Source organism: Erigeron canadensis, chromosome 5 (genome assembly GCF_010389155.1).
Source record: "Erigeron canadensis isolate Cc75 chromosome 5, C_canadensis_v1, whole genome shotgun sequence".
Lineage (NCBI taxonomy): Eukaryota > Viridiplantae > Streptophyta > Magnoliopsida > Asterales > Asteraceae > Erigeron > Erigeron canadensis.
In genome coordinates this window covers 25114282-25125884 of record NC_057765.1, presented here as the reverse complement: position 1 = coordinate 25125884, position 11603 = coordinate 25114282, and the positions used below count along the sequence as shown (strand labels likewise).

Below are 11603 nucleotides of genomic sequence, written 5' to 3'. Positions count from 1 at the left end.
CACTTATGACTTATGTGGACAATATTTGAACAAGACTTTTAGTATGATGACTAACTCAACTTTCAGTCATCTCAAAAGTCCAAATGTTCGATAATAATTTAATTATAATACTAGCTATAGCTACTTAGAACAAAATATACGTCAATTTGAAACGGTACACGTCCAATTCAAGGACTATATATATGACTAGTTGATAGTTGATGCAAAAGGTCCAACGAAAATGTGTGTGGTTGCTTGACAAATTTGACAAATCGGTTTAATAGATTTGCTTTTTCTGTCGATTGAAGTAATAAAGTATAAAAACTATCACTCCCTCCGTCCAAGTGTCATAATTTAACTTTTTAAGTCTTTTTATTTCAATTTTGACCATAAATATCTTTGTTTGTGTTACATAACACTTGATATAACATATATGAATTGATTGAGTTTTAAATGTACTTTTCATTGATATAACTTTCATTAATTAATATATAACATAAACAAAGATATTTACGTCAAAGTCAGAAAAAAAAGACTTAACCAGTCAAAATAGGACAATTAAAATGGGACAGAGAGAATATTATAGGTAAATTATCTTTTAAGTTTTTAATTCTTTATTTAAATCATCTTGAGCTCCTATAATCATTATATTTTAGGAATAAACTTCATTTGTAAAGTTTTTTCACAAAATCTCATTGAGTTGTTTCATAGTTATATTGATCATCTTTTAATATACTCGTAATAAATACAGAAAGGAAACGTCTTTAAACTGATTCTACCTCATACGGAAGAGAAAAAAAAAATGATTTATACTTTCTATTACTAATCCACCTTCAACTTTGTCCCCTTCATGTAGTGCTCACTGAGGTCAATTAGTTTTTTTTCATCATAATGTTTTGATTGGTGAAGAGTTTATATATGTACGTTATGGGTGGACTCATTGTTCCATGGGTTTTATCAGAATTATGTAGATGCACGTGAACTGTTTGATTAAATGTCTAGGTGAGTTTTTTCTACTGATTATTAATTTTTTCTGCAGGGGTGCTAGAAGTACTGAGTTCTGATTCTTTGTACAATTTTGATTTGACAATTCCATTGATGCATTTTTTGGTGGAAAGAGACTGATGTAGTTTAATTTGTTACCTTCAACCAGATTATTAGACATTTGTATTGGATGTGTGTTGGAAAAGAATTTTGCAGATATGACGCTGACGGAGAGTTTGAGCCGGTCTGGATCTCCAACGCTTCGGGAACTGGTTGAGATAGATGATAGCGCCTTTTTCCCCTTACATGTATTCACCTGAGGGGTCTACTTATGTACTTTTAGTACTTTAGTCTTGCAAACCATGAACTGGTTTAATAAACAAGAAAAAGGGAGTTGTTTTTTTCCAAATATTGAAATCTTATTAGCGACTAAAGATTAATAGAATTAGAAATGTCCTTTAGCAATTATATTTTCTTCCCCATTCCATTAATCAGGAAGATGTACACACCGTCAAGATGAACTAATATCTAGAAAGAAAAATAAAATGATGAAAGATCATGAAGGAATATACAATAATATGAAACTGTTCAATTTTTGTACCGTAAAAGACAAAGAATTTGAAACCCTGGGTTATAATACCAAAACTTCGTCGTCCCTAATTGAATTTCAGCGACCACGACAGTAAGATAATGCTAGCTATGATCGACCATATCATTTACATTGAAAAATTCAAATTCGATCCAGTAGTTGATGATCGATTTTGTGAGATGGAAGTGACCTCAGATAAAGATGGCAAGTAAGACGCCACCGGCATCTTTGAGGGAAGTATAGGCAAGGTAGCTTCAAAGTTCAGTACCCGAATCACTTGTCTCAATGATGGTCGAGATTCAGAGTCAGGGTGCACACACCACAAGGCAAGGATCATCAACCGTGTTATTTCTTCTTCCTTAAAGTCTAAACCTAGTCGTGGATCAACTGCTTCTAAAAGACTGTTAGTCCCATAGAGCTCCCAAACCCATTCTAATAACCATATTTTGTTTTCTGGTGCTTGATGGTCAATCGGTTTCCTCCCACACGCTATTTCCAATGCAACAACTCCGAAGCTGAACACATCCGATTCTTTGCTTGACTTGCCCGTCACTGCACATTCAGGAGCCATATATCCCAAGGTTCCGGCCAATATTGATGACTGAGAGACGTTCTCATGGTCAATTAACTTAGCTAACCCAAAATCACCAAGTTTTGCGTTGAAATTTGAGTCCAACATCACATTACTTGATTTGATATCTCTATGCAAAACACATTGCTTACCTCCTTCATGTAAATAAAGCAGAGCAGACGCGAGACCATTGGCAATTTTGTACCTAGTGTCCCATGTCAACAAGCTCTTTTGCTTGAAAAGATGTAAATCAAGGCTTCCCTTTTCCATAAACTCATAAACTAAAAGGAGTTCTCCTTTCTCGTGGCACCAACCAGTGAGTTGCACAAGATTGCGATGCCTCAATCGGCTAATGATCCTTACTTCCGCTGCATACTGCTTGATCCCTTGCTTTGAAGTCTTCGACACCCTTTTGACGGCAACATATGTGCTCAAATCATTCAAAAGACCTTTGTAGACTCCACCGAAACCTCCCACTCCAAGTTTTTTATTCTCTGCAAAGCCTGTAGTTGATCGAGCTAATTCATCGTAAGAGAATCTGCGAGGCCCAGTGGCCCCCATTTCAAGTTCATTGCTAAGCTCCTCAGAATACCCGAGTTCCTCCTCTTTGTTTCCTTTGTTTTTTTTCATCTTCTTCCATAAAACAAATGCAATTAAAACTAAAATAGTAACTACAACCAATACACCAGCTATTATTCCTACTATATGTCCGGTCTTGTTTGGCGATGACCCATTATTTTGATCAACTTCTAAGCTAGAACTACTAAACATCCAAGATTTAACATTATTTTTCTCAAACAGCACACCAGTCGCAGCAGTAAACCCGAAAATAACCCATTCTGGCAACTCCTTCCTTAGATCAACAGTGTAAACAAGTTCTTCTTGACGTACCATTGTACTGTTTACATAGCCAGTGAATGAAACATTAATAGTTTTGGAAGCCGAATCATACTCAATCCAAGCATGACACTCTCTTCCATGTGATATAAACCATTCCTGATGCAAAACAGAAGCAATGGAATTAATGTTGAGACCTACATGATCACAGCTAGAAGTGTGATCCCAATCACTGCAATACGTATCAAATTCCACCGCTACAAATGGAACTGTACTAACATTTGTTGTCATATTAAACGGAAGACCCATGAATCCCGAGCCAGGTATTACAGAATCATTCTGAGCAAGGAAGAACGTTAGGCCATCAGCAGGATGGGAACGATCATTATTCGGGTCTGATTCAATCATGAATGAGAAACTAGTAGAGAAGCTAGCTAGCTCATTTGAGGCGTTGTCCCACAAATGAAACGGTTCGATGTAAGTTGCTCGGCCAGTAAATACGCTGGAATTTAGGGAATTTTTTTCTGGGGTTACATGAATTCCATCATTAGAGATATAGGCTCCACCACCTAAAATGAACATGTCTTGCGAATATGGATTTATTTTTGTGAAGTTGAATGTAAGAGAATCTGTATAAGGGACGATTATAAGGAATAAGAAGCATGTTAAGATATCTATGATTCACCAAAAATGCTAAAAAGTAGTAATATAAACTAGGAATATTTAAAGCTAGCTATTTAAGCAAATCAATTTTATCTTGATCAGCTTAATTATCTTTGTTTATGACTTATGAGGACAGTATTTGAAGTTAGACTTTTCTTATGATGACTGACTCAACTTTCAGTCATATATATATCAAAAGTCCAAATTTAATTGTTTTTTTACTCATTAATAATTAATAATTTAATATAGTACCTAATTAGAACAATGTATGTCTAGTAAACGATACACGTCCAAGGACCATATGACTAGTTGGTAAATGGAAAAGGTCCAAACTCCAAACTCCAAAACATATGTGTGTACGTACGTAGTTGCTTGACAATTTTGACAAATTGCGGTTAAATAATTTATTTTCTATTTCAATGTGGATAATAAAGTATGTGAAATATTCATTTGAAAACTAAATTTTCTTGTAAAAACTAAAAAATCTGTTAAAAAACATTGTGATCTGAATTTAACACAATGTGTTTTAATTGTGTTTCTATAAAACACAATGTGTTTTTATTGTATAATCAAAAATACTTTGTGTTAAGTTTTAAATCACGGTGTGTTTTTGATAGCGTTGTAAATCAGAAAATTGTTCAAACACACTGTGATATGAACTTAACACAATGTGTTTTCGAAAAACATATTAAAAACACATTGTATTAAATTCAGAACACAATGTGTTTTGACAGTTTTCTAGTTTTCACGAAAAATTTAGTTTTCAAATGATCAAAACCCAATAAAATATACAAATAATTATCAATATAAGTAAAATATTTTTAAATTTTGTTATAATGTCAACATGCAATATTTGTTTTCTAAACAAAAACTTTTGATGATAATGATATTGGAACAAAATTTGAAAGTATGTTAACTATATTGGTAATATTATACTTGGGTTTATTATCTACATTAGAACAAAACTTGAAAGTACGTCAACTATAATAACAATTTTTGAGATTTAATCATTACCTATATTGAGAAAAAATAAAAAATATAGGTAGTCTATAAATTAAGGGATGAGATTTTCTCAAGTTACCCTAACATGATTATAGTAATCTTGACCTTTAGATAAAAATTAAGGGCCAAAAATCTTGGTCTTTGATTCTCAATCTAACGGTCAAGATTTTCACAACTTGAATAAGGGAATCCCCTCCGATAAGTTAAACTTTGATACCAAAAGGTCATATTCAACTTTTCACAGATTTTCAAATTTGACTTTATTCGAGAACAAATCACACTATATCTAGAACTTCATATAATTTACATGTAATTTGGTGGTTTGATTTGCGCTATATAGGATGTAACTGATTGTGGAAGACATCCATGAAAAAAATACTTTTCTGGATCGAATTAATTAATCTTTGTAAAGATAACTCATTTTTGTTAGTGTTATTGAAATACATCTATATGATTAGTATTATGTCACGTTAAAAGAAAGAAACAAAAAATACCATTACTTAATTATACAAAAAGAAATAATAATGATAATAATTTTCATATTAAATTTCTTTAACATTTTGAAACATACCTGTCAACAAAGAGTAACAAGCAGGTCCCATGGTTTTGTCTTACTGCCATTTGGGCAATATGAAATTTGAGAAATAGAATTTTGACGGTCTCAAAAATTCAGTCAACATGATGTAGATATAGTTGTTTTATCATATTAAATTTTATCTCGTCGTTACTAAATCCGATTTAAAATTCACATACCGCTATCAATACTATTTGTTTACTTCCTCTTTACTTATTTATTATCACGAACATAATACCCACGCAATACGGCGGTAAGATGGTGACATGATAGGTCATATGAGGTGATAAGTCATAGAGTATGATAACTAAATGTCTTAGTCATACGGGCTCCGTACTCAAATTTAAAAATTCATCGAAAGTATATCGAATGAAATCTTCAATGAAAGAGCATAAAATTTTAAAAACACTCATACAATTTTTATAATTTATCGATATACGGTTTTTGATATAAAAGATTTTGAATAACTAGAGGAATAAAATGATTTACAGAGGAGAAAAAAAAAATGAGTGGTTGAGATTTGAGGAGAGAGAATAAAATTAGTGGTTAAGATTTAGGGATATTCTAGCTATATTAGGTAGAGATGTTTATCTTAGGGGGAGTGATATTTTTACAACAAAATTTAGCCATCTACAACAAAGGTACAAATTGTATGACGCAGTGTACAACTGTATTATGCAGGATTTGTTGTATATTGCTAAAATTTGTTGTAGCAACATCACTTCCCTTAAATTAGTGAATAAAGAAGGAGGTAATTTAGGTAGTTCAAATCATCTTTTAAGATTTTAAAAAAAGACAAAATGCTTTATAAGATAATATAGATTTAAATATATTCTTTTATTATTATCTAATAATTTGTTAGATTGAACAAATATAAATATTTACCGATGGCAACAAACCTCATATTTTCTCTCTTCGCCTCTCCATTTCTGTTAACCAATGAGCTCTTAAAGTGACGCAAAATTGTGTAATATGTGGTTATGGTGTTAGTTTAAAAGGTTAATCACTGTGCACCTTTAAATATAAATTATTTTTTTTTAAAGGTCGTTGACTGATGTGTAATTTCTAGTCTTGTAATTTCTAATAAGAAAATATATGAAAAAGCATATTTGACATCTTCAATTAGCTTACGAGTATGATTTTTGTCTATTTGCTCATTGTTTGATATATAATTTTTATTTAAGTGTTATTTAATGCGTCATTTTTATGTACACTCATTCCATTGAATTTTACATGATACTCTTAGTTAGAGAATTTTTTAATTAATTTTATTCCCTTGTCCATTTAAAAATAGGCTTTTTCCAAAATAATTTCTCAACGTGATGTAAACACCAGATACAATTATCAAAAGAGAACTTTAAAGGGTTGTAATATATTCTAAAGGCTAAACAGGGTATTTAACAAAAGTGTGAAAATTTGAGATAACAATTGGTGTTTAAAAAAAAATAACACAACAATAAACAGTTTTACAAAATAGTCTAGTCAATGGTACACATGTCATCGGTTGCCATCTTACCACCGAGCCCAAAAGACGTTATACCGATAATACAAATAAATAGGCCGATATAAAACCGACACCATTAGGGTTTACATTCAGGACGACTTATTACGAATTGGCAACATTAACTTTCCATTTAGTATTTGGATTATGAATCGGCCAATTAAGCAGTATGGTATCACATGACATCTGGAGACAGAAGTTATGAGTTCGATATTCATCTCATGCAAAGGTTGAAAGACCTTTTATAACACTTATGTAGAAAATGGAAGCCGCTTCTCTGCTTAAGGAGAGCTAATATCTGTCCATATGTTAACCTTCCCCTTATCATCGAAGTATTTGGAACTCAAAACCGCTACCAACAATTTCTTTTATTATGAATCGGCCAATTCTTAGTAGGGGTGTTCGTGGTTTGGTTTTACCCGGTTAAATTGTAAACCGAACCTTTTAAAAAGTCGAAAAAAATGAAACCGTTTTTAAATTTGGTTTTGGATTTGGTTTGTACCCGAAACAGAATTATATATTTGATTTTTGGTTTAATTTTGGGTATATGATAACGAATTTGGTTAAACTGAAAAAACTGAATAACATATATTATAATTATGTATTTTTAAAAATATTTAGCACTTATCTTTCTTTATATGGAATTATGAATTATTATGAATATACTATTTACCTTTGATGTCTATTTATATATTATATTCATTTTTTTCAAAGATTAAAATAAATTGAATTGACAAACAATGAATAATTTGATGAAGAATTTTTAATAATGATGTATTATAGTATTTTCTAAGATTACTTTCTTTGGTGATTATTATATTATTTATTTATCTATTTTGTGTTTGAAGTTTAAATTCACCACTTTGGTAAAAATCTGAAATTTAGAACTTATTTTGGTTGAATACAATTTAGACAGAAAAAAAATGGTGAATTTGTGTTTTTCATATTTGGTTTTTTGGGTTTAAACCAAAACTGAATCGAATTTTAATTTGGTTTTCGGTTTGATTTTTTTATTTTGAATTAAGTTTTGGTTCGGTTTTAGTTTTGAAAAATAAAAATAAAAAACCAAAAAACTCAAACCAAATAGAAGGAATAACCGAAAACCGAACACATGAAAACCCCAAATTCTCAACGCCTTTATTCTTGTCTTCATTCCAACTTAGCATTCACATACATTAGCCAAAAACGGTTCATTGAGCCTTCATCCTCATCCTCTGACAAGTCTAATAATGCGGTCTCATCTTCACATTCACTACCACTCTCTTACTGAGGTCAATTAAATGTCACATTCAACTTGTAAATCTTTCCGTGACACAATAAATTACCATTACCAGGTAATTCCTTAACTTTGTTTTGTTTTGTTTTTGTAACTTACTTCAATCATCATAAAATATTATTTCATCAAAAAGTTGTGATTGATAAAAAGTTGTACTCCGTATATGTTATGGGGTGACTCATTGTTCCATGGGGTTTTATCAGAATTGTGTTTTTAACATGCACGTGAACCGTTTGATTAAATGTCCAGGTGAGTTTTCTCTACAGATCATTCTAATTCTTTGTACTTTTCATTTGACAATCTTATTGATGCAATTTTTTGTGGAATGAGACTACTGTAGTTTTGTTACCTTTAACCACATTATTAGACATTCGTATTGGATGTGTGAAAAAGAATTTTGTTGATATGACGCTGACTGAGAGTTTGAGACATGTATTGGCCTGAGAGGTCCTCTTATGTACTTTCCGTTTTGAGAACAATGAACTGATTTAATAATAGCACACTAAAGTGCCACCTCACAATTTTTAAAATGTTTCAACATAGGTTTCCTAACATGTACTAGAAAAGGCATTGGTGACCTAATATCCCTGATGACGGAATCTAGTTGACCCATAAACAAGTCCAGATCAGTATTTAGTATAGTGGCCGGGCTACATTCACCAGTTAGCTTCATCTTTGCATCGACCCCTCTAGCGAACTAGCCAGCTTCTGTAATCTTCTTTTGTTTTGTTTTTTGTGGTGTTGCATTAGAGGGAATCTTTGTCACATTCTTGTCCAGTAAGTATTAATCTTTGTCACTTGTAGTTGAGGATGAAGTGGTCGATGTTAGTACTAAAAAAAGAAGCCAAGGGTGCATTAAGTAGTCAATATTGTTTAACGTCTATCTGTTTAAAGAAAGCCGTTAATATTTCAACTGAATAAATAACTAATTGACTTTACAAAAGACTTGATATGGCCGGCAATTGGCCAAGTCTTTAACTGATATCAAATTACTAAACTTCAAATACCGTTTGATTAAAAGAAGTTTGTTAATAATTTAAGTGAATATATTACAAATTGACTTAACTTAAGATTTGATATGGTCAGCAGCTGACTAAAACAAAAATCAAGTTACTATAGTTAAAATATACTGTTTAATTAGTCAACATTGTATAATGTTAGTCTATTAACAGAAGTTCGTTAACATCTAATTTAAGTGTGTATATTACAAATTGACTTAACAAAAGATTTGATATGGCCGGCAGTTGGCTAAAACGTAAACCATACCCTTCTTATATATTGTCCTGTGGATAGTAATAAGCTCAGTTAAACACACCTTCAATCCAATCATCAAGAATCATGATCATCTTAACATGTTTCCTTCTAGTCTTATTATTAGTCTGTAATGCATCTTGTATAGCTTTCAATTTCACTGATATTAGTCTGCATAAAGACATGTTCATTTTCCTCAGCGACGCTAATATAGAATGATGGGATCCAATTGACCCCCGAAAGGAAACGTCCAGATCAGACATTATATAGCGGCCGGGCGACATATATTAATCAGCTTCATCTCTGGGACAAGTCCTCAAGTGAACTAGCCAGCTTCTCTACTAGTTTTTCATTCGTGATTGATTCATACCCACTAACCGATCATGCTGATGGTCTCACATTCTTCTTGGCGGAGAATAATGGGGTATCTCTTTATGCAAGTACCATGGGTCTACCGTACGATACCTCTGTCAATGTCACTCTAAATCCGTTTGTTGCAGTTGAGTTCGACACATATGGTTTTAATACTTACGATAACAATTCCATGCATGATCATGTAGGTATTGACGTTGACAATCTTATATCTGTAAGGAGTTCAGAATGGTTGACCGACATACCTAATGGGAGACAGTGTCAAGCTTGGTTAGAGTATGATTCGGATTCAAAAAATCTAAGTGTTTCCTTTACTAATATTGAAGACAATAATGTTGTAAGGAAGGATGGACTTTATTACAACATTGATTTGAGGGATGTGTTACCTGAATGGGTTATTTTCGGGTTTTCTGCTTCCACCAGTGCATATAGGTTTCAGAAAAACATTGCAAAATCTTGGGATTTTAATAGTTCTGATTTGAAAGTTGATAGAAACAAAGTGTTACCGCCAACCCCTAACCTCAATCTAGGGAATGGTAAAAAAAAGATTGGCGCAAAGATATTGGGATTAATAGTAGCAATAGCGGTTCTAGTTACTTTTTTGGCTACATTGGCATTTGTTTTATGGCGGAAAAACAAAAAATATGAAGACGAAGTGGAGGAACTTCGATTAAATGCAGAAATGAACAATGAATTTGAAATGCAACCAACTGGCCCTAGAAGATTTTCACATGCTGAATTAGCCCGATCAACGGCTGGATTTGCGGAGAATGAAATGCTTGGAAAAGGAGGTTTTGGTGAAGTTTACAAAGGCTTTCTAAAAGACTCAAGTACATATGTGGCAGTCAAAAGAATTGCCGAGTATTCCAAGCAGGGGATGAAGGAGTTTGCAGCAGAAGTAAGAATCATTAGCCAATTGAGGCACAGGAACATGGTACAACTTATTGGATGGTGCCACGAGAGAGGAAGACTACTGCTTGTTTATGAGTTCATGGAAAATGGAAGCTTAGATTTACATCTCTTCCAGGGTAAAAGCTTGCTGACATGGGCCACAAGGTACAAGATTGCCCATGGACTAGCTTCTGCTTTGCTATATTTACATGAGGAATGGACTCAATGTGTTTTGCATAGAGATATCAAATCGAGTAATCTGATGTTGGATTCGAATTTCAATGCAAAGCTTGGTGATTTTGGGTTAGCTAAGTTGGTTGACCATGAGAAAGGCCATAAGACAACGGTTGCGGCTGGAACAATGGGTTACATTGCTCCGGAATGTGTAGGTACCGGAAAGGCAAGCAAAGAATCAGATGTCTTTAGCTTTGGAATTGTTGCACTGGAAATAGCAAGTGGGCGAAAGTCTATTGACTTAGCAAAAAAAGAAAATCAAATATACTTGGTGGAATGGGTATGGGAACTTTATGGCGCTGGTGAACTTTTAGAAGCCACCGATCCACATCTCGGGTCAGATTTTGAGGAAGAAGAAATCAAGCGTTTGATGATTGTTGGCTTATGGTGTGCGCACCCTGACTCGAAGCATCGCCCCTCTATAAGACAAGCAATTCAGCTACTGAACTTTGAAGCATCTTTGCCTGTACTCCCCTCACAAATGCCCGTTGCCTCGTACATTATTCCTGATGCCATGGCAGGGGATTTGTCAAAACCAGCGGTATCTTCAACACCTTCATCTTACCAATTTGGTCGTTAAACACTTTTACTATAGATATAGTATGCTGGCCTAATTGTATCACATGCCCATTTGGTTTATGTATATGTATCTAAATTTAGTTGCCCTTGTACCCATCAATTTCAAAACTAATAATAAAATACGGATTGTATGTCTTGATTTATGTCTGTGAACTATCTTGTCTTAGGCCATTCATTTAGAGTGTCTTTCACATCACAACTGCCATATCTTGATTTAAGATGTCCTCTCTAAATTGCATAGCCTGTGAATATGCTCATTGTTGGGTGTGAAGTCCTTGTTTGGGCCTGTTTTTTAATTCG

General features: G+C 33.2%; 2 protein-coding genes and 1 long non-coding RNA gene across 3 annotated transcripts; 2 read left to right on the top strand and 1 right to left on the bottom strand.

Moving 5' to 3' along the window:
* Positions 1-1679: 1679 nt before the first annotated feature.
* On the bottom strand, positions 1680-3568 carry LOC122601403 (L-type lectin-domain containing receptor kinase IX.1-like). The gene is made up of 2 exons (XM_043774167.1): positions 2814-3568; positions 1680-2753 (listed from the first exon to the last, which is right to left on the bottom strand). The coding sequence occupies exons 1-2, from the start codon at positions 3540-3542 to the stop codon at positions 1680-1682; spliced, it is 1803 nt and encodes a 600-aa protein (XP_043630102.1). The 5' UTR covers positions 3543-3568.
* Positions 3569-7859: 4291 nt separating this feature from the next.
* LOC122602021 lies at positions 7860-9545 on the top strand. Its single transcript, XR_006324142.1, has 3 exons — positions 7860-8034; positions 8180-8225; positions 9409-9545. It is a non-coding gene; the product is annotated as an uncharacterized LOC122602021 (long non-coding RNA).
* Positions 9546-9611: 66 nt separating this feature from the next.
* LOC122602020 (L-type lectin-domain containing receptor kinase IX.1-like) lies at positions 9612-11446 on the top strand. Its single transcript, XM_043774756.1, has 2 exons — positions 9612-9683; positions 9788-11446. Exons 1-2 carry the CDS (start codon positions 9617-9619, stop codon positions 11302-11304), a joined length of 1584 nt encoding a protein of 527 aa, XP_043630691.1. The 5' UTR covers positions 9612-9616; the 3' UTR covers positions 11305-11446.
* Positions 11447-11603: the final 157 nt, after the last annotated feature.

Bases quoted from the DNA above. Each gene is read 5' to 3' on its own strand.
- LOC122601403 (XM_043774167.1), bottom strand. From the start codon at position 3,542: ATGTTCATTTTAGGTGGTGGAGCCTATATCTCTAATGATGGAATTCAT. The intron at 2,754-2,813 runs GCTGGTGTATTG...TTATGGAAGAAG, and splicing joins GACATATAGTAGGAATAATA to ATGAAAAAAAACAAAGGAAA.
- LOC122602020 (XM_043774756.1), top strand. From the start codon at position 9,617: ATGGTCTCACATTCTTCTTGGCGGAGAATAATGGGGTATCTCTTTATG. The intron at 9,684-9,787 runs GTACGATACCTC...ATGATCATGTAG, and splicing joins GCAAGTACCATGGGTCTACC to GTATTGACGTTGACAATCTT.